Below are 22,540 nucleotides of genomic sequence, written 5' to 3' on the forward strand. Positions count from 1 at the left end.
TGATTTAATTTAATATGATTTAGTATGTCTGTATCTCCTCAAAGCAAAACAATCTCATGCCACATTCAAGAGAATAAACACACACACACACACATTTGTGAGCCGTGCTGGCAGAATGAGTGTGAATACTCGCAGGTTCATTTTGAGCTGCACCCAAAACAAAGTGAAAAATGTTTTGTCAAATTTGAGGTTTTCACAAAAATGAGTTCATTAAGCTCTTGTCTAGTGATCCCAATGCTCCTTATAGTAATTAAACATCTAAAATGATCTTTATTTGTGCATTTTTTCCGTTCACTTCTCGCATGAAGTGTGTAAATATACACAGAATTACAGTCTTTCAGTTTTCACACAAGTGTAATCTGTTATGTGTTAAGTGAACGTTTGGGGAAACACCTGATGCGGAACATTATATGAGATCTGTGCAGTACAGTAGATCTATATATCTAGGCCATCTAATGTTAATCTAACAATAAAAGAAAAGAGGAAATCACTCGCTGCTCTTGACTGAACTGCTTTTGTAGTTTTAATAATTACATTATTTGTATTGAATCACTAAAGGCATTTTTACATTTGATTATTCGTTTTTCTTACTTGAATACTTTAGTTTAGAAGTAAAACGAAAAAGGTAACATTTGTTTTTCTTATATTTGTATACTGTCTTTTTTGCATCTGTTCTTATTTATAATAACGAAGACATAATAAAAAATAGCTATATTGTGATTATTAATACAGTTATTATATTTAAGAAACGAACTGGAGGAAAAGATGTAACGTTGCTCTGTGATTTCATAATTTGAAAGCTGAGACTGATTCATATCAGAAGTAACAAAGCACAAAGATTATTGTGATTATTGGATTGCAGGCACATTACAAATTATGTTTAGTAAAGTTTTCTTCACACATCAACTCAAAACAGCACTAAAAGCCTCAAGAATCAACAGCTGTTCATCAGAATGAGAATCGGCTGAATCGATCTGGTCAGCCCAGCTTTAGTAAAATAGCATTTATGTAAATGATGCTGAATGTGTATGATGTACGTTAGCCTGTGTTCAGAGAGTCACATGGTCATTCATTAGTCACCTCACACCCACAGCAGCAGCGAGATTATTTGTGTGTGTGTGTGTGTGTGTGTGTGTGTGTGTGTGTGTGTGTGTGTGTGTGTGTGTGTTACCTCAGCATGTTGGTCTCTCTCGTCGACGAGGCGCTTGAGGTTAAAGGTCAGCTGTCTGAAGACGATGTCTTTATCGTGCGGGACAGACTCGCTCTCCTCCACACACTGAAGGTCAAACACGTTCTCCTGGTTATGGGTCACCTGCACACACACACACACACAGAGGGTCAGAGGTCAGGGGTCGATGGGCTGCGGCTGTGATGTCATGTGACACAGACCTCCTGAATGTGAGCGGCGATGGCTGCCTGTGTGTCAAAGTCCAGCGTCTGGATCCGGTCGATGTATTCCTCCTTCCTGTTACACTGAGACACACACACACACAGAGAGATGAGCTATACACAGTGTGTGGGAAAGTGTGTGTGTGTGAGTGTGTGTGTGTGAGAGAGTGTGTGTGTGTCACCTGTACAGCACAGCCCAGCAGCAGCAGCAGGATCTTCCTCATCTCCTCCAGTCCTTGCTCTGAAAACACACACATCCAGATCAACACACACTGAGCTCTGATCACACACTCACAGACGAGCTCTTTAACCCTCACACACTGATGTGTGAACGAACATCACAGCTAATGCAGAGCTCACACTGCGAGTGTGTAAGCTGCTGTCTGCGGTCCACTGTGCAATGTGAACGCAGCAGCGACTGAATGCTGCTCCAGACAGTGCTGCAGTGTGAGCCCGAGCTGAAGGTGCACACTGCGGTGGAGCTGTGACGTACGGCTGGGGTTCACTGTGTGTGTCGTGTGTTCCTGACAGGAAACACAGGCTGACCTGGACAATGAGTGCCTGAGCACTTCCTGTGCACAACTTCCTGTGACGGACACATGCAGATCCACACAGTGACATCATCACACAGACTACTGAGCTGTACCATAACTCAGCTCTTTCTGAGTGGAAATATTGTAGTTTTCCAAAAATGTTTGGTAGCACTTTATTTGACAGTGCTGTTCCACATGTACATACTAGACACCTGTTATGGTGATTGCACTAACTGGGTAGTAACTAGGTTTAACCCTGAATCTACCTAACCTAAACCTAACCATTATATTACAGTACTTTCTTAGGGAAGTACACTGAAGGTACATGTTAGTGCACATACTGTCAAATAAAGCGCAATCATATGTTTTCTACTTTGGTTTTTGTTGGATGGATCAAAATACCAAAATAGGATGGACCAAAATAGGATAGATTGTCCATTATCGAGCTCTATAAAGACATGAAATGTGTGTTTCATTCACACCAGAGGGTGCCCTTGCACAGAAACCCAACATATGCATCACAGAAGTAACTGACAACAAAATATGGTTTATCTGTGTCAAGCCATCTTGGGTAATTTCATAATGATTAAGTGTGTTTGTAAGCCATTACTAATCGACATAGCCTTTATTACAATATAGAATATACAGTGCCTTGCAAAAGTATTCACACCCCTTCATTTTTTCACGTTTTGTTTTGTTCCTGCCTTATGTTAAACTGCTTTAAATTACTTTTTTCCACATCAATCTGCACTCCATACACCATAATGGTGAAGCAAAAAAAAACTTTTAACATCTTTGCAAATTTATTAAAAATAAAAAAACCTTGCATGATTCTACTGCATAAGTATTCATACCCTTATCTGGGACAGTTTAAATTTAGCTCAGGAGCATTCATATTGCTTCTAGATGTTACTACACTTCGAGTGAAGTTAACCTGTGGCAAATTCAATTGAATGGGCATGATTTGGAAAGGCACACACATCTTAATAAAAGGTCTAACATCTGATAATGCATATCAGAGCAAAAACCAAGCACTGAGGTCAAAAGAACTGCCTGTAGAGCTCAGAAACAGGTTTGTGTCAAGCCACACATCTGTGGAAGAGTTCAGGAAAAAATTCTGCTTCATTTAAGGGTCAGCTCCATGATCATATGTGGAGACAGGAGAAACCTACAGAAGGACAACACCACTGCAGCACTCCACCGATCTGGGCTTTATGGCCGTGTGACCAAACTCAATCCTCTCTTCAATGAAGACACATGAAAACACTTGAAATTTACACAAAAAAAAAAGCATCTAAAAGACCCTCGGACTGTGAGAAACAAGATTCTCTGGTCTGATGAACTCAGTTCTAAGCATCATGTTTGAAGGAAACAGCTCTGCTCATCACCTGCAGAGTAGCATCCCAAAAGTAAAGTGTGCTGGAGCCTCATGCTGTGGAGCTGTTTTTCAGCGGCAGGGACTGAGGGACTCATCAGAGTAGAAGAAACACTCCCACTAGTTCATTAATTACTCACATTCACGTTGTTCCAAACCTGTAAGACCTTAATTTATTTTAGAACACAAATTAAGATGTTTCTGATGAAGTCTGAGAGCTCTCTGACCCTCCCATAGACAGCAATGTAATTACCACGATCAACATCCAGAAACATAGCAAGGACAGTTGAGACACTGATGTCACATGGACTGTTTTACCGATGTATTTACTATGTTTCTGGACCTGGGAACATTACAGTTGTGTTGCTGTCTATGAACGGTCAGAGAGCTCTCAGATTTCATCAAAAATATCTTAATTTGTGTTCTGAAGATGAACGAAGGTCTTACGGGTTTGGAACATGAAGGTGAGTAATTAATGACAGAATTTGTGAACTGGGAACAGGGGTGAACTGTCACCTTAAGAGTCTCTGTGACAGGTAGGATTCAGTTTATGGCTAAAACCAAAAGGGATTCAGAATCAGATTTAATAATAAATTCTGTTGTGAAATCTAAGCATTGAGGAGGACAGACTGTGGCTAGTAGAAGTTGTGAAGGGCTGGTAATGTTCTGAATGCACTGTGACTGTGTGTTGTCCTGCAGAGAGAGTGAGGCGAGACGTACCGCTCAGAGGGGTCCGGCCCAGCACCAGCACGTCAGGAAGTGACATCACCACCAGCTGCTGCAGCGTCTCCTGGAACACAGCAGAGGGTCAGGAGCAAGGCAGCAAACAGGAAGCACCGGACACGCCACACAACACCACAGACACAGTCCTGACAGTGATTCACTCACACACACACACAGTCAGAAACCAGGCTCAATCCAGGACCACTTCTGCTCTGCTCTACATGAAAGAACACGCTGCGATACTGATTCTGCATCTCAGATCAATAAGCCAATTTAAAGGGTATACAATAAATGAAATGCCAAACGAACATACATTAATAAAAATGTGCTTTTATCAAAAGTAAATCATGAAACCACATAAAATATAAAAAAGATGTAACAATTTATCAAGTTTAATAAAATAAATGAACACTAATAAAATAAAGTAACAAACTGACTCCAATATGTTTTTCTACATCATGCTAAAGTTTTCAGACTATGAGACATTTACACTTCCCATAAAGGACTGATTATGGTTCTTTTGTACTGCAAACATGATACTTGACTCTGAACTGCTGCTAATCATTATTCTTTTGTCTATAATATTCTGACCATTGGTGGCCCGTCTCACACCTAGATTGCCTGCACTTCATCATTTCATCATTGTTGTGTTTAGGGGATACGCGCGAGCTTCACGAGTCATGTTTACATTAATCTACACCCCGCCTCCAGCAGTGCGACACACATTTACATTGATCGCCAGCAGAGGGAGCTCTCTTCTGAGTTTTGACTGTGAGCTCTTCTTCTGCAGTTACTTCCTGTTTGGCGGCCATATTAACTTGGCCACCACATTGCATCCAGGGGGGCAGGGTTTCATATTTTATTGAAGCGTCTCTGGGCGCCGCCATTGGCTAGCGGACCCCAACCTGCTGTCAGCATTCCATTGACTCCCATTCATTTTGGCGTCACTTTGACAGCGAATAACTTTACATCTGAAGCGTTTAAAGACTCCATTTGTCCATTCAATATTTCTAAAGAAACACGAAAATGTATAAAAGGCCCCATTACCTTGTATCTTATGTTATGGCCCCGTAGAAGCAGTTTTTGTACAAATAGGCTAACGATTGCGTCATAACCTGCGACTCTCTGTCGCACAGTAGAGAAATTACCGTGTGGACAGGAGGAGAAGCTCACAGGCAATCTTTTACTGTCTATGAGGCTATCGGGGGGACGTGGAGGCATGAAGTCAAGGGAGAAGCCCATAGAGAGTCCATAAAAGCAATGGGACAAAATTATTCAACAACGTCTGCAAGATTTGGTGGGTGATTCAGATTTCTCTTGGCACAGCGATTAGAAGACTTACAATTGTCAGACAGGTTGCTCACGTGACATTTACGTCATCAAGCTCAGTTTGAGTCTGCGCAGTACGCTCGACCCCCAGGAAGTGCGTGCTTCTAATTGACTTCACTTGTCTCCGTTGAATCCAACGGGGTCGCTGTGTCCATTTCTTTTACTGTCTATGATTGCATCTTTGTGAAGTACTGACAGTTTACCCTGCTTTACCAAGCATTTGTTTCACTGTCTAGTTCTCCTGTGTATGACTGGTTTTCTGTTTCTCTTGACTACTCTTTTGGATTGCACTTTTGCCTGTTTGGACTGCCTCCTTGTGCATGACTTCACCGCTTGCCTTTGCTGACACTGAGTTTGGATTTGTGGAACCGTTTAATAAACCCTGCATATGGATTCTACTTCGGCTTCCGCCTCAACTGCATTACAGAATACTTCGCCACCAATGAATCCAGTGGAGATTTCACAGCTCCAAGCAGCTTTCGCTTATCAGAGCGAGTTGTTGAAAAATTACCAGGAACAACTCAACAAACTGCAATCCGCAAACGACCATTTAACCCACTACATTCGATCGCTTCACTCGCCCTCCACCTCAACGGAAAGACTGGCGGTGCCAGATAAGTTTGATGGTTCGGCAGGACAATGTCGTGGGTTTATTCGTCAAGTCCGTATCTATGTGGAAAGCCAAAGAGATCAGTTTTCTTCTGAGGGAAGTAAATGCACGTCCTTAATGTCTTTGTTACCTGGCAAGGCGATTGATTGGGCTTCAGCGGTTTGGGAGACGGATTCACGATTTCGATCGTCTTTTGAGTATCTGTCACAACAAATTAGTGAAGTATTTGAATATCCTGAGGGGGGAAGTATATTTCTATAAAATTGCTTCACACGTCACAAGGGAACCGCACCACTGCAGATTTCACCATTGAATTTAGAACTCTTGCCGCTCAGAGTGGATGGAATGATGCGTCATTGAAGGCTGTGTTCACACAGAGTTTAAATCTGGAGCTTCAGGCTGAGTTAGCCTGCAAGGGTGAGGACTTAACATTTTCTGATTTCATCACCATGGAAACACACCCAAGAGAAAATCCACTCGACAGCCATTGTTCAACTCCCTCACTGTACCCTCTGATCACCAAGAGCCCATGCAAATAAATTATGCTCATTTATCTGATGAGAAGGCCATCGTAACGCTGAGTGCCCACACAAAGCCCGGAGGTCCATCTCTGCTACCAGCCGGGTGACTTGATCCATTCTCTCTACCCATCTCAAAGTCATTTCTCAATCCTGTTCGGCTAACTACTAATGATGCTCCCATTACTTTGACAGCTTTGATTAACTCCGGCGCCACATTGAATCTGGTCAACAAGGATATCGTCAAGAAGTATAGTTTAACCACACTACCTGTGCCCACCATTCGCATCACCGATGTCAACAATAAACCCATTGAAGGAGGTGTCACCAGACAAACTGCACCTGCTCAGTTACAGACTGATTGTTCCACAGAGAAAGCATCTCTTTCTATATCATTGATTCACCCCGATATGAAATCATCCTAGGATACCCCTAGCTATCCACTCACAATCCTGTATTATGTTGGAATCATGGAGAACTGACTCACCGGTCTGAATTTTGTCTAAACCATTGCATGCCCATCAATATGCCTCAACCATGTCTCGCAACATCTGCTGAAGATCCAGCTTCTGCCTCCAGTTTTAAAATCCCTGCAGGACTTTTCAGATGTGTTCAACAAGAGCAAAGCTTCACATCTACCACCTCACAAGTACAAAGCGCATGCATGCACACAGAGACGCGTTTCAGACGGCGCGCGAACATCAAGTTAATTCATCTTTCGCATCATATTTGAACAGACACACATACACAGAATTATGTCAATAGTACCCATCTCCACGATCATTCTCGTAAACACAGTCGGTTATGTTTTAAATTAATGTAAACAGCTGAGAAAGAAATCGGATGTGTATCATTATACTGGATCTGTGCAGTCAGATTTAAAGGGACAGCAACCTATAAATACATGCTGCAGAATATGTCACTAATGTTAATCAAACAATAAAACAGCTATTACAAAGATTAATCTAAATATAATTCATACAGTGGACACTGTGCAGTGTTATTTTACACTTAATCGTTAAATTTCTGCACCTGAATACTACTGTTTATTTGATCTAAACTTGTAAATTGTGTATTTCTTTTTTTTCTTTCTTTTTTTTTACTGATTGTTTTCTTGCCTTTAATCATGTTTGAACTTTCTCAGACTATAGTTTTTGCTGTATATGAAGTACTTAAAGTGTATGGAAAGCAAAGTTACAATGATATAAAATTAGTGTCATTATTATTTTTTGTTTGTATGTTTACACTGATGTTAATGTGACATTTTCTGATTTCTGACATTACTTTTTAAGTAATGTTAAAACACTGCTGTTCACTTTCAGAAATTAGTTATTCTTTCATTTCCAAGAAAGAATATGAAAAAATGGGTTATATAATTTTCATTTTTAAATATTTTAAAATATAACTGAAATTGATTTTACAAACTTTAAGCAATATCGTGTCGCGTATTGAATATCGCATTTTTTAACAATGTATCGCATTTTTCTTCAATATCGCACAGCTCTAATTGGAATGTTTGAAAACAGTATACCGTCGCTCAGCCTTTTTGAACTTTTTTTTGTCCCCAAACGAAGAACTCATCATAGTCTGATCAGTGCTTAAGAACAGCCCTAATCAGTGTGAGAGCTCACATTCACACACACTCACTCACTCACACACAGACGTGCAGCTACACGCTGAGGTCAGTCATTATCTCAGCAGCTGCTATGAGAGGAACGCAGCACACACATATTTCAATCTGATGATCACGTGAAGATGTGATTCACATCAGCTCTCATCTCCACACCGAAGCCTGATCCAGCACTGTATGTACACTACACAGGCCCTGAACAACAACCGAACTACAGCCTCATACCGCCAAGGCCTTTTAACAAAGACTGACTGCACAGACTCCCAAAGCTGCCAGAAGAAGACTGATAAAAGCGCAGGTAAAGTGCGCTGCTCACCTGATAGCAGGACTTGATCTGCTGCACGAGGAGGGACAGGTTCTGGATGCGCAGCGTCGGGTCGTTGTTGACCTTCCTGTGGGCCCTCTGGATGCTGCTCTTTGGGTTTCTGTCAGAACAAACCACACGGATGTTAGACATGTGCGATTAATCAAAATTACAGTTTCAATTTCAATTTCAGCCTCCATTGATTATGAAAATACATTAATCGTGATAAAACTACTACTGCGCCCCATTCCGCCCCCTTTCCAGCGCTGCGCTTTCCTTCCTCCATGAAAGCCCAATTTCACGTGCAAATCAGTAAAATCATGTATAGTGACTTTTGTAAAATGAGACGTGCTTGATTTATTGAAGTTAGATTTATTCATGTTTGTAATAGTACTAAATAGTGTGCTTGATATTAATCAAACAACAAAAGACAAAGATAAAATCGAGACACTGCTCCTGACTGAAGGAGATTTATAGCCTTAATAGGAAACTAAGGAAGTTTAATTCTGGCCCACTCATAATCGTGTTAAATAATTGAGATTACAATATTTACCAAAATAATCGTGATTATGATTTTGGCCATAATCGTACATTAATTCTGCCAGCCAGAACACTACTGACATTTTTGCTTTTTATTTTTAGCATTGTAATTATATTTTTCATTAATTAAATGTAAAGTTTTTATTTATAAGAATATTTTATCTTTACTAAAAGAAAATTTGAAATAAGCTGGAATTTAACAGCACAGATTCATACTCTAGATTTTTTAAACACTGTCACTTACATGACTTCTCATTAAATTTGTAAAGTTCACATCAGACTCGGGCATGGGATCAGCTGAAGACAAAAAGCAGGAAAATCTGACCACGCCCCCAACTCATTATTAAATATAAATATTTTAGCACATTAAAAGATTATCATATATTGTAATAATACATACTGTTGTCCTGTAAAAATAAAAAGCAGCATTTCCTGATAATGACACAATACAATACAATACAATATAAACGGGTTAGTTTTCACTTAAGAAAACCAATGGTATCGTCACTGATGCTTTGTGAGATCTGTCAATCTAGCTTACAACAAACTGTCACGCTACGTGCTGGATAAATACAAGCGCACGACGAAGAAGATAAATTCAAACAGTAGTTTTTTCCAAATCCACAGGAGAACAGGTAACTTCCAACCCAAGCTTCTCAGGACAAATACAATACAGGACGAAGGTAAACCAAACAGACTCCAACTAAAATAAGGTTGCTAACAAGGGGCAGACAGGTGAGGGTGATACATAAGACACAGGTGAACTAACTAATCAAATCAAACACAGGGAAAAACTAGGTCACACAGAGGACATGGGGGATGAAAACACAACAAACAGTTCTGGGGTGTGACACAAACTGACTTCATCCAGTAATGTCTTTCTCCAGGCATGTGCTGAGCTTCAGACTTGATCTTACTTACATTAAAACTTTCGGACAGTCGCTGACTTCCACGACCCACTTTCAACACGAGCTACAGCAGTGAGCAGAAGTGAAGGTCGGAGGGAACACTTGCATAATGTTTGCTTTTAATTACTCTACAGGTTTATTTGAACCATTGTAATATGAGGAACATGTTATACTGGGAAGAGGAAAACACTAAACTGGGTCAAAATATTTAACTGACTAATTTTGCTTTAAAAAGGCAAACCGCAGATTATCATGGAATATGGGTTTAATTTTACTATGCAAAAACAAATGCATAGAAAATAGGGATGTCAATTTTCGATCTTTCCATGATCGATCATCGTTTAAGTAAACGATCAACTTAGTCTAAATAAAAGGCTAGTAGCAGGATTGTAAAATGAATAGATGTGAATAAGATCATTTGATAAAATGAAGAGAGGGTGCTGCAGAATTCCTAAAAGAATTTGGAGATTTCCTCTCAGACCTGTTGGTTACCATTGATAAAGCGCTAATTGTCGGAGATATTTACATTTACGTTGATAATACAAATGATGCATTAGGACTTGTGTTTACTGACCTAAAAAACTCTTTTGGAGTCAAGCAAAACATCAGCAGGCCCACTCATCGTATTAATCATACGCTAGATTTAATTATATCGCATGGAATCGATCTTACTGATATAGATATCGTACCTCAAAGTGACGATGTTACTGACCATTTCCTTATATCGTGCATTCTGCGTATTGATGATAAAAAATATATAGCTTCGCGTTATCGTCCGGGCAGAACTATTGTTCCAGCCACCAAAGACAGATTCACAAATAACCAATGCCTGATTTATCTCCACTGCTCTGTGTACCCATAAATACACATGAACTAGACAAAATGACTGGCAACATGGGCTCTATCTTCTCTAATACATTAGAAGCTGTTGCCCCCATCAAATTGAAAAAGGTTAGAGAAAAACGTACTGTGCCATGGTACAACAGTAATACCCCACGCTCTCAAGAAAGAAACTCGTAGTCTTGAGCGCAAATGGAGAAAAAAATCGCTCGAACAAGAAGCCCTGTGTGCTAACTTGGAAGTTTTTAGAATTGCGTGGAAAAAAGCGGAGCTGGAGGGCCTCGCTGGGCCTGGTCGCATGTCCAGTTCCGTAAACCGGAGCTATAGACAGGCCTCTCGAAAAACTGCCAGGGCCGAGCATATCCACAATAGCCCGAGGAGAGGGTGACCTCAACGCTCCCAAAAAGCCCTGGAACTCTGGTCTCGAACTCCATGTTCCGGAGAACCGAGAAAGGGGCCGCCATCAAATGCAAAAGCCCCTGGTGCATCAGACCAAAACCGTGGTAGGTGCCGGCCATCTTGCTCTCATTTGCCCGAACGAGTGATGCAATCCAAGGTTCCGAGAACGTGGTTAGGGGCGGCCATTTTCATATTTCCGCACAGTGGCCCTGGTGCTTTCAGATTAACAAATAACCAGACGCCACCCCGATCTAAATATGACCAGGAGACGTGATGTCCTCGCTGGGCCTGGGTGCCCTCACAGGTAAATAGTAATGACTTTATGACTTTCTTCACTGATAAAATAGATAACATCAGAAATACAATAACAAATGTAGATTCTACAGCGTCTAATACTTTAGTTTTATCCATCGCATCCAAAGATAAACTGCAGTGCTTTACAACTATAGGACAGGAAGAGCTAAATAAACTTATCACTGCATCTACACCAACAACATGTTTATTAGATCCTGTACCCACTAAATTACTGAAAGAGTTGTTACCTGTAGCAGAAAAACCGCTTCTCAATATTATTAACTCTTCGTTATCTTTAGGTCACGTCCCAAAACCATTCAAGCTGGCGGTTATTAAGCCTCTTATTAAGAAACCACCACAACTAGATCCTAGTGAACTGGCAAATTACAGACCCATTTCAAATCTTCCATTTATGTCTAAAATTTTAGAAAAAGTTGTGTCTGCTCAATTGTGCTCCTACCTGCAAAAAAAATGATCTCTATGAAGAATTTCAGTCGGGTTTCAGGCCCCATCATAGCACAGAAACTGCACTTTGTTAAAATTACAAATAACTTGCTTCTTGCTTCAGATCAAGGCTGCATCTCATTGCTAGTTTTACTTGATCTTAGTGCTGCGTTCGACAGCATAGATCACGACATACTCATAGATAGATTACAAAACTATACAGGTATCCAAGGGCAGGCTTTAAGATGGTTTAGATCCTACCTGTCCGATCGCTACCACATTGTTTATTTAAATAAGGGGTCATTTCATTTATCACCAGTAAAATATGGAGTGCCACAAGGATCTGTCCTAGGTCCTCTGCTATTTTCAATATACATGTTGCCCCTCAATAATATCATTAGAAAATACGGGATTAGTTTCCACTGTTATGCTGATGATACTAAACTATATATCTCAACAAGACCAGGTGAAACTTCTAAATTATCTAAGCTAACAGAGTGTGTTAAAAATGTAAACGATTGGACGACCAATAATTTTCTCCTATTAAACTCCGATAAGACAGAGATATTACTTATTGGACCAAAACACATTACACAGAATCTCGTAGATGACAATTTGCAATTAGACGGATGTACTGTTACAGTACTTCCTCTACTGTCAAAAATCTGGGTGTTATATTAGACAGTAACTTGTCTTTTGAAAATCATATTTCCCATGTTACAAAAACAGCATTCTTCCTTCTTAGAAACATTGCCAATCTAAGAAACATGTTACCTGTTTCTGATGCAGAAAAGCTAGTTCATGCATTCATGACCTCTAGACTGGACTATTGTAATGCACTCCTAGTTGGTTGTCCTGCATCCTCAATAAACAAGCTACAGGTAGTCCAAAATGCCAGCGGCTAGAGTCCTTACCAGGTCAAGAAAATATGATCATATTACCCCAATACTACAGTCTCTGCACTGGCTACCTATTAATTTCCGTATCAGTTACAAAATATTATTACTTACTTATAAGGCCCGCATTTGGCTCCCAAACTCTGGAATAGCCTTCCTGATAATGTTTGGGGTTCAGACACACTTTCTCTGTTTAAATCTAGATTAAAAACACACCTCTTTGGCCAAGCATTCAAATAATGGAATAATGCATCTCTTAATTTTGGACTGCAGTTATATCTGATCAAATGTACATTTTTATTCTTTAGTTTGGGTTAAACTAATTAATTTTGCTTGGTTGGAATTGCAGCTATGCTAATTATGTCTCTGTTTGTTTCTCTGTTTCTGCTTGGATTCACATCCCGTGGTAACTAAGAGCTTCAGTCTGGATCCAGAACACCTGAGAAGAGATGATGCTGACCCCTCAGAGGACCTCAGATGATGCCAACCCTGAAACAACATACAGAACTACCAAACTTTGCTGTAAGTTTGATTGCATCATATAACAATTGCTGTTAATAGTGTTCATCGTCTGTTTGTTTACATCTTTAATTGATTTTTCCGTACATTTCTGCCATATGCACATAAACTGACAGTCAGCACTGATAAGCTTATACTAAATATATTGTAGAAACTTAATTTTCTGTAAAGCTGCTATGCAACAATTTGTCTCGTGAAAAGCGCTATACAAATGAACTTGAATTGATGTGATGTGGTCAGGCCGTAATGACCAAGATCAACACAGTCTTCACCAGAAGAGACGGCCATTCATTCGAGAGCTGAGAATCAGGAACACAGCAGACACTGAGAGGACAGACGTCATGTGATCACTCAGGTGTGTGTGTGTGTGTGTGTAGTGGTCTGACCTACATTATAAATGTGCTCAGAGTGTAGTGTGTGTTCACTACATTTAAATCACTAAACAAACACACAAAACAACATTTTATGAAAGAGGGCAGTAGGTTTTCTGTGAGGCTTGTGTTTGGAGTCAGGAGAGAGAGAGTATCATCATAAAAACCATGACGCCTGCGGAAAGTACTCATAATGATAGGAACTACAGCGCGTGTGTGTGTGTGTGTGTGTGTGTGAGATGTTGTGGTTGTTCAATAATAAGCAACATTCACACTCACTGAAACAGCATATGGACAGCTGCGATCACACACACACACACACACACACACACACACACACACACACACTAATGTCATTAACAGCACTGCTCCATCAGTCAATACCCCCACACACACTGACACACAGCCTCGAGCACTAGTGACTAACCTACTTCTGACAGACTGAACACACACACAAACGCAACATCCAGTCACACATAGGAGTGTGTGCTATGTATTGTCTGTGTTATTGTCATGTTTATTGACAATCTGAAGTATACACTGTGTGATGTGGACTAGCAGAAGCTGAATGCAGTTAAAATGACCCCAAATCCAATATATGAGGGCAATAATTCCCTGTATGTGTATCCATCTCATATTTGTTTCATATGATGTTCAAGCAAGATAAGCACAATTACAAATGCTGTTTTGTAGGACTAGGGGGTACTGTCCCATTCCACCCAGTTCCAAAAATTTAACAGTTATATTGATTTTATACATCAAATTTAATAAACAAGAATGTGTGTTAATATTCACGCATTTATAGTTATGTTTTAGATGCAATGTTGTCAAGATTGTCTGTATTTCCTCTATTTCTCCAATGAAAATCTTTCCAGTCAAAGCCACAGCAGATCATTCCAATGAGGCGAATGTCTTCTGTTTCTTTCTCAAACCTCTGTTCTGGGAGTGTGTGACTGCTCTACTACAGTAACAAATGCACATGATCACAAACCACAGAAAATCAAACTCACTTCACTGCAGGAGGCTCAATTTGTTCAATGCCATGGTCTACAAACCTACATGAGATGGACTACAGCCGCACGATTATATTATCATAAGTCTGGCTGATAATCATGATGAGGATCACAGTCATCACGATCACAGAATCAGGAAAAGTGCTGATCGCAGCAGCATATTCATATTTACTCCTGCAGCTGTGTCAATGATTACTGCTTACAGCATGTTTCTGAGATGTCATCAAGCCTTTCATCAGCAATTATGATGTGTCATAATCTGTTGTGACTGCGGATGACATTAGAACAGAGGCGCTGTTTGGAACACGCCCTTACTTTGGCTAAAGCAAACTTTACAGTTCATTTCACAGCAGCGAGACCTCAGTGTCTCTACGGTTGGTTACTGATTCACTCTCGCATTTAAACAGTTTGATATTTTGTTGGCTATTCATTAGAAAGCCTTCATTAGATTCCTCTGTGCCTCTGATTGGCTGCTGCGTTCATGTGATCAGCAGACCTCTCTGTGATTGGCTGTTCAACACTGCACAAACACACTGTGAGCAGTACTCAAGGATGCTAATATAGTGGTGTAATCTATACTCTTGTGATTAGTTAATCATGTTTTTGTGGTGGTTATTCTGAGCTGTGCAGCTCTGCGAGTGTGACACGTCCACATCACAATCACAACACACCACTGCTGTTATTCACACGACTGCATATCAGCATCCACTGAATGAGCCGACTGTGGCTGCACCTGCACAGCGTCAGAGCCACCGAACAATCATGCGTCTGTGTGTGTGTGTGAGAGTGTGTGTGTGTGTGTGTGTGTGTGTGTGTGTGTGTGTGTGTGCGTGCGTGCGAATGTACTGGTATATATGGTTTATAAGGACACTTGGTGTGTCCCCATAATTAAAAAAAACATACAAAATGGTGTTTTATGAAATTCCATAATCGGCAGTAGTTTTCTGTAAGGGGTAGGTTTAGGTGTAGTGTGATAGAAAACAAGAAAAAATAAGATAGAAAATAAAAAACCATTACGCCTATGCAGAGTCCCAGTAAACAGCAAATGAAAGTATGAGTGTGTGTGTGTGTGTGTGTACGCGTGTGAATGTGTGTGTGTGTGTGTGTGTGTGTGTGTGTGTACTCTTTTTAAAGGGAGTCAAAGGGAGTCTGTGTACGCGTGTGAATGTGTGTGTGTGTGTGTGTGAGAGTGAGTGTGTGTGTGTCAGGTGCGGCAGCTGAACACACACACCCACCACAGATGACGGTCATGTGATGTTTTAGCCTGACTAGGGTTGTGCCGTTAGTCTACAGTATCATGTATCGATGATAGTCAGAGATTATCACCTGTTGCTGATGCCTTTGATGATAGCAGGGATATTATTATTATAATTATTATCAGGCTTGTAACACTATCTAATTTATATTAGGGCTTATTTGTTCTAATACATTTCTTTTTCCACGTCCTAACTACACGCGACAAGATTCCAGCGACAAACAGTGTGTGTGTCCACACCAGACGCGACGCGACCGAGTCAATCAAATATCACAGCCAATCAGAAGCACGTGTGGGCGGAGCCTCTCTGGAAACACACTGCACTCGCAACAAAATGTATACTTTTACAATCTAATTCATAAATATTAAACATTTTTAACATTATTAAATGTACATACTGAGTGACTGATACCATCTTTGTCATGGAATATACTTGTTGGTTCGCACTGAGTTAAAGCACATCTTTGCTTTAATTTATTTTCAAGATCTATTGTTGCTTTCAGTATGGCTGTAAGGTCACGCAAAATGATATTCAAACCCACATTAGGCACGTTTAACTTTGAATAAAGCACATAATCACCTGAGATTATCTACTGTCATATCATTTGAATGCTGTTGTTCCAGCCGCAGCGTCGCTAAAACAGAAATAGTTTATAAAAGTGAAATTTTGCGTGTCGCCGTCACGGCTAGTTAGAAGAAAAACTCAGATTAGCATGGAAAAGATGCCTTGTATCACGTGTTGTGGTGTCGCGTTGCATGTAGTTAGGACAGAGTAGGTCTGGGCGATAATTCAATAATGATAATTATCGCGGTATAATTTTCCTCGATATAATGATATGAACAGTTCAATAAATCTTCATTATAATGTTTATGCTGCAAAAGCGGAACGTAATAGCGTGACTCGTTTAAATCGCACCACACGACCGTTTATCGGCTCGGACCACAGTTCAAACTGCTGCACGTTCACTAGAGCAGATTACGCGAGCATTACATGATGTCATGGTCATGATGTTACAAGCTCTTGGTGCATCAAGAAGATCTGTAAAGATGCAAAGACTAAAGTCTCAAACCCAAAGAGATATTCTTTATAAAAGTTTAGACTTGTCCACGCCCTCCTAAAACGCCTCATTTTAAAAACACAGTATAAATCATTATAATCAGTAATTACATCCCCACTGGATGCAACAAATGCCTCGTTTGTAATGCGTTTTATTGGTATTGTCTCGTCTCACCAGTATTCTGACCAGGACACACATCACAGTGTGGTGAGGGGCGTAGCATTTCTGTCACACGCTTGAGGTATTCGGCCAATCACAGCACACTGGATAGCTGGCCAATCAGAGCACACCTCACTTTTCAGACTGATGAGCTTTGTAAAAATCGACGTGTTTCAGAAGCCGGGGCATAGAGGAGAAACAATAATGTACAGTATGTGGAAAATAATGTGTTTTTTTAACCTTAAACTGTTAACTGTCACCCGTCCCGTATAAAGGACGCCTACGTTAACTTCCCTATATTACAATTAAATCTAATCTTTTTTTGACAAACTATATATCGTTAGAAAGGTCTAGGACTCCTAAATAGATATTTTACCAAAGTTTTTTGTTAAAAATTATGTATGACATTAAATTGTGATGCTCAGAGCTGTTACTACTCTGTGGATTTTAACTGGACCTGCGCTGACCAATCAGAAGCCGGAAACCATCCAGGCTGCGTTCCACTCCAGTTTCAGACACGCACTCGCGAACTTCCCTAAACACTTCCCCTCGGGGGAATCCCCGAAGTTTATTTTTATGGACAGACCCTCGACCCCTTGATTTTGACTGAGGGAGCTTCACATGCACACTTCAGGCCGCTCCATAGACCACAATGCAACACGATTATGATGTCATCGCAGACCGCGTTCAATCTATCCCCACCCCAAACAACTCTATAATATATAAAGATTTTTCTAACATTTAGAACAGCCCAGGCATATCTATACATACAAAACCCTGCACCAAACTAATTTGTAAGGGAACAAATGTAGACAATAATCCAGCTCTACAGTGATCAAGGGCTGAGGGATCCGCCAGCAGTGGGCACTCATGCAGCGCAATCAATGACCTACAGCCGAGTGAACGACACGAGTGAAGGGCATAAAACAATGAACTGGGACACAGCCCCAGAGTGAGCTGCCATCCTCAAATCTGATTGGCTGCTGGCCTCGTCATATTGAACTCCTGTATTAAAAACAATATGGCACTCATAATGACCAGCACCAGTCACGTGACCACCGGCGCCCCAATCACAGCCCTGCTGAGAGTGATATCACTGAAATACAGCACGATTACTGTGATTCAGCACATAATAACCATCATGTGTGACAGCAGCGCGTTTACACAAACACGAGTGTCTGAAGGAGCTTGAATCAGTGTGTACTCACATCTCAGTCATGATGTCGTTTAAATAAACCCCGTCCACCAGTGTCATGAACTCGGACAGAGCAGAGCCGCCGGAGCCCAGCGGAGAGACCGTCTTCACCTACAAACACACACACAGAGAGAGAGATGAAGCGCTGCAGACCACCGCGACGCGACGCGACGCGACACGGATCAGCGCGCTCACCCACCCAGCACACCAGCGGAGACAGCAGAAAATCCTCCAACAAAGGCGAGAACGCCTCCTGCTCCATCTTGTCCATGGCGCGGGAATAAAGCGGGAGTGTGTGGAGAATTGAGTGTTTATGAACGCGCTCTCATTCTATTCCTCCGCGTCCAGCCGCGGGAGGATCAATCCGACGCGTCTGACCCGAGTCCAGCCGCGCAGCGCCGGCTCGCTCCGAGGAATCCTCGCTTATTCTCCGCCGGAGACCAGTCCCTTCATCCCCAGCGAAGAGCCGCTGTTTTCCGTTAGACTGGCGTGACGCGAGACGAACAAAGCGCCGCCTGTACTACAGCGAACACACTACCGAGGGCACTGATTTACTGCGCCCCACTTCCGCCGCGCACAGCGGGAATGACACCGCCTCCAGCGCACTACACCACAGACACTGCACTGTAGTGTGCAAAACAGCTCATATGATGCTGTTGCGTGGCGTGTCCAGTTATCACAAATACAGTAGCTATATTATATAAATACTTCAATACAGAATTCATTCAGAATGCGCACAACGGGTACAGTGGGACACATGCTGGGTTCTTAGTACTAGTGTATTAGTGCGCCATTGAGAACACGCCCACTGCAGCTCCCTTAGCAGGCAGCATCCGCAGTGTCTGGAAACCATCACACACTCCCTGAATGAGCAGCACACTGCGTTAGAGACACAGACACCGCGGCGTGAGATCACTATAAACGCTCGGTCAGTTTATATGTGTGCCTCCACACGCTTACAGTGCTCCATCAGTATATATGTGTGTCTCCACACGCTTACAGTGCTCCATCAGTATATATGTGTGTCTCCACACGCTTACAGTGCTCCATCAGTATATATGTGTGTCTCCACACGCTTACAGTGCTCCATCAGTATATATGTGTGCTCTCCACACGCTTACAGTGCTCCATCAGTATATATGTGTGCCTCCACACGCTTACAGTGCTCCATCAGTATATATGTGTGCTCTCCACACGCTTACAGTGCTCCATCAGTTTATATGTGTGCCTCCAGTGCTCCATCAGTATATATGTGTGTCTCCACACGCTTACAGTGCTCCATCAGTATATATGTGTGTCTCCACACGCTTACGGTGCTCCATCAGTATATATGTGTGCCTCCACACGCTTACAGTGCTTCATCAGTATATATGTGTGTCTCCACACGCTTACAGTGCTCCATCAGTATATATGCCTCCACACGCTTACGGTGCTCCATCAGTATATATGTGTGTCTCCACACGCTTACGGTGCTCCATCAATTTATATGTGTGCTCTCCACACGCTTACAGTGCTCCATCAGTATATATGTGTGCCTCCACACGCTTACGGTGCTCCATCAGTATATATGTGTGTCTCCACACGCTTACGGTGCTCCATCAATTTATATGTGTGCTCTCCACACGCTTACAGTGCTCCATCAGTATATATGTGTGTCTCCACACGCTTAAGGTGCTCCATCAATTTATATGTGTGCTCTCCACACGCTTACAGTGCTCCATCAGTATATATGTGTGTCTCAGATCTAAAACGTCTCCACACCCAAAAAAAAATCTCCACACGCTTACGGTGCTCCATCAGTATATATGTGTGTCTCCACACGCTTACAGTGCTCCATCAGTATATATGTGTGCCTCCACACGCTTACGGTGCTCCATCAGTATATATGTGTGCTCTCCACACGCTTACAGTGCTCCATCAGTATATATGTGTGTCTCCACACACTTACGGTGCTCCATCAATTTATATGTGTGCTCTCCACACGCTTACAGTACTCCATCAGTATATATGTGTGTCTCCACACGCTTACAGTGCTCCATCAGTATATATGCCTCCACACGCTTACGGTGCTCCATCAGTATATATGTGTGTCTCCACACGCTTACAGTGCTCCATCAGTATATATGTGTGCTCTCCACACGCTTACAGTGCTCCATCAGTATATATGTGTGCCTCCACATGCTTACGGTGCTCCATCATATGTGTGCCTCCACACGCTTACAGTGCTCCATCAGTATATATGTGTGCCTCCACACGCTTACAGTGCTCAATCAGTATATATGTGTGTCTCCACACGCTTACAGTGCTCCATCAGTATATACTGTGTGTCTCCACATGCTTACAGTGCTCCATCAGTATATATGTGTGCCTCCACATGCTTACAGTGCTCCATCAGTATATATGTGTGCCTCCACACGCTTACAGTGCTCAATCAGTATATATGTGTGCCTCCACACGCTTACAGTGCTCCATCAGTATATATGTGTGCCTCCACACGCTTACAGTGCTCCATCAGTATATATGTGTGCCTCCAGTGCTCCATTAGTATATATGTGCCTCCACTCGCTTACAGTGCTCCATCAGTATATATGTGTGTCTCCACACGCTTACAGTGCTCCATCAGTATATATGTGTGCCTCCACACGCTTACAGTGCTCCATCAGTATATATTCAATTCAAGTTTGTATAGCGCTTTTTACGATACAAATCATTACAAAGCAACTTTACAGAAAATTAAGTTTCTACAATATTTAGTAGTAGCTTATCAGTGATGACTGTCAGTTTATGTGCATACGGCAGAAATGTTCAGAAAAATCAATAAAACACGTAAACAAACAGACGATTAACACTATTAACAGCAATTATGCAATCAAACTTATAGCAAAATGTGGTAGTTCTGTATGTTGTCTCTGGGTTAGCATCATCTGAGGTCCTCTGAGGGGTTGGCATCATCTCTTCTCAGGTGTTCTGGATCCAGACTGGAGCTTGTGTAAATCCTAGTTACCACGGGATGTAAATCCCGTGGCAAAGCAGAGAAACAAATAGAGACATAATTAGCGTAGCTGCTGTTCCAGCCAAGTAAAATTAATTAGATTAACCCAAGCTAAAGAATAATAATACACATTTGATCAGATATAACTGCAGTCCAAAATTATGAGATGCATTATTTGAATGCTTGGCCAAAGAGGTGTGTTTTTAATCTAGATTTAAACAGAGAAAGTGTGTCTGAACCCCGAACATTATCAGGAAGGCTATTCCAGAGTTTGGGAGCCAAATGCGAAAAAGCTCTACCTCCTTTAGTGGACTTTGCTATCCTAGGTACTATCAAAAGTCCAGCGTTTTGTGACCTTAGGGAGCGTGATGGGTTGTAGCGTGGTAGAAGACTAGTTAGGTACGCAGAAGCTAAGCCATTAAGGGCCTTATAAGCAAGTAATAATATTTTGTAACTGATACGGAACTTAATAGGTAGCCAGTGCAGAGACTGTAGTATTGGGGTAATATGATCATATTTTCTTGACCTGGTAAGGACTCTAGCCGCTGCATTTTGGACTACCTGTAGCTTGTTTATTGAGGATGCAGGACAACCAGCTAGCAGTGCATTACAATAGTCCAGTCTAGAGGTCATGAACGCATGAACTAGCTTTTTTCTGCATCAGAAACAGGTAACATGTTTCGTAGCTTGGCAATGTTTCTAAGATGGAAGAATGCTGTTTTTGTAACATGGGAAATATGATTTTCAAAAGACAAATTACTGTCTAATATAACACCCAGATTTTTGACAGTAGAGGAAGTAACAGTACATCCGTCTAATTGCAAATTGTAATCTACGAGATTCTGTGTAATGTTTTCTGGTACAATAAGTAATATCTCTGTCTTATCTGAATTTAATAGGAGAAAATTATTGGTCATCCAATCTTTTACATTTTTAACACACTCTGTTAGCTTAGATAATTTTGAAGTTTCACCTGGTCTTGTTGAGATATATATAGTTGAGTATCATCAGCATAACAGTGGAAAACTAATCCCGTATTTTCTAATGATATTACCAAGGGGCAACATGTATATTGAAAATAGCAGAGGACCTAGGACAGATCCTTTTGGCACTCCATATTTTACCGGTGATATATGAGATGACTCCCCATTTAAATAAACAAAGTGGTAGCGATCAGACAGGTAGGATCTAAACCATCTTAAAGCCTGCCCTTGGATACCTGTATAGTTTTGTAATCTATCTATGA

The 22,540-nt window shown here is 41.3% G+C and overlaps 1 protein-coding gene across 7 annotated transcripts in view; it reads right to left on the reverse strand.

The window, feature by feature from the left end:
• Window positions 1-18,913, reverse strand: part of LOC109109037 (girdin-like) — a 71,691-nt gene extending 52,778 nt beyond the window's left edge. For 3 of the 7 annotated variants that reach the window (XR_006156225.1, XM_042736179.1, XM_042736177.1), the window contains exons 1-7: window positions 18,502-18,913; window positions 18,316-18,413; window positions 8,424-8,532; window positions 4,018-4,087; window positions 1,572-1,630; window positions 1,390-1,473; window positions 1,172-1,312 (exon numbers count right to left, since the gene is read on the reverse strand). Coding sequence is in view for 6 of the 7 variants with exons in the window: in XM_042736179.1 (XP_042592113.1) it covers window positions 1,172-1,312; window positions 1,390-1,473; window positions 1,572-1,630; window positions 4,018-4,087; window positions 8,424-8,532; window positions 18,316-18,413; window positions 18,502-18,573 (633 nt within the window). In the remaining variant the exon portion in view is untranslated. The remainder of the gene's footprint in view (window positions 1-1,171; window positions 1,313-1,389; window positions 1,474-1,571; window positions 1,631-4,017; window positions 4,088-8,423; window positions 8,533-18,315; window positions 18,414-18,501) is intronic. The other 4 variants (XM_042736181.1, XM_042736180.1, XM_042736182.1 and 1 more) reach the window with 3 other exon arrangements.
• Window positions 18,914-22,540: the final 3,627 nt, after the last annotated feature.

Source organism: Cyprinus carpio, chromosome B13, assembly GCF_018340385.1.
Source record: "Cyprinus carpio isolate SPL01 chromosome B13, ASM1834038v1, whole genome shotgun sequence".
Classification (NCBI taxonomy): Eukaryota; Metazoa; Chordata; class Actinopteri; order Cypriniformes; family Cyprinidae; genus Cyprinus; species Cyprinus carpio.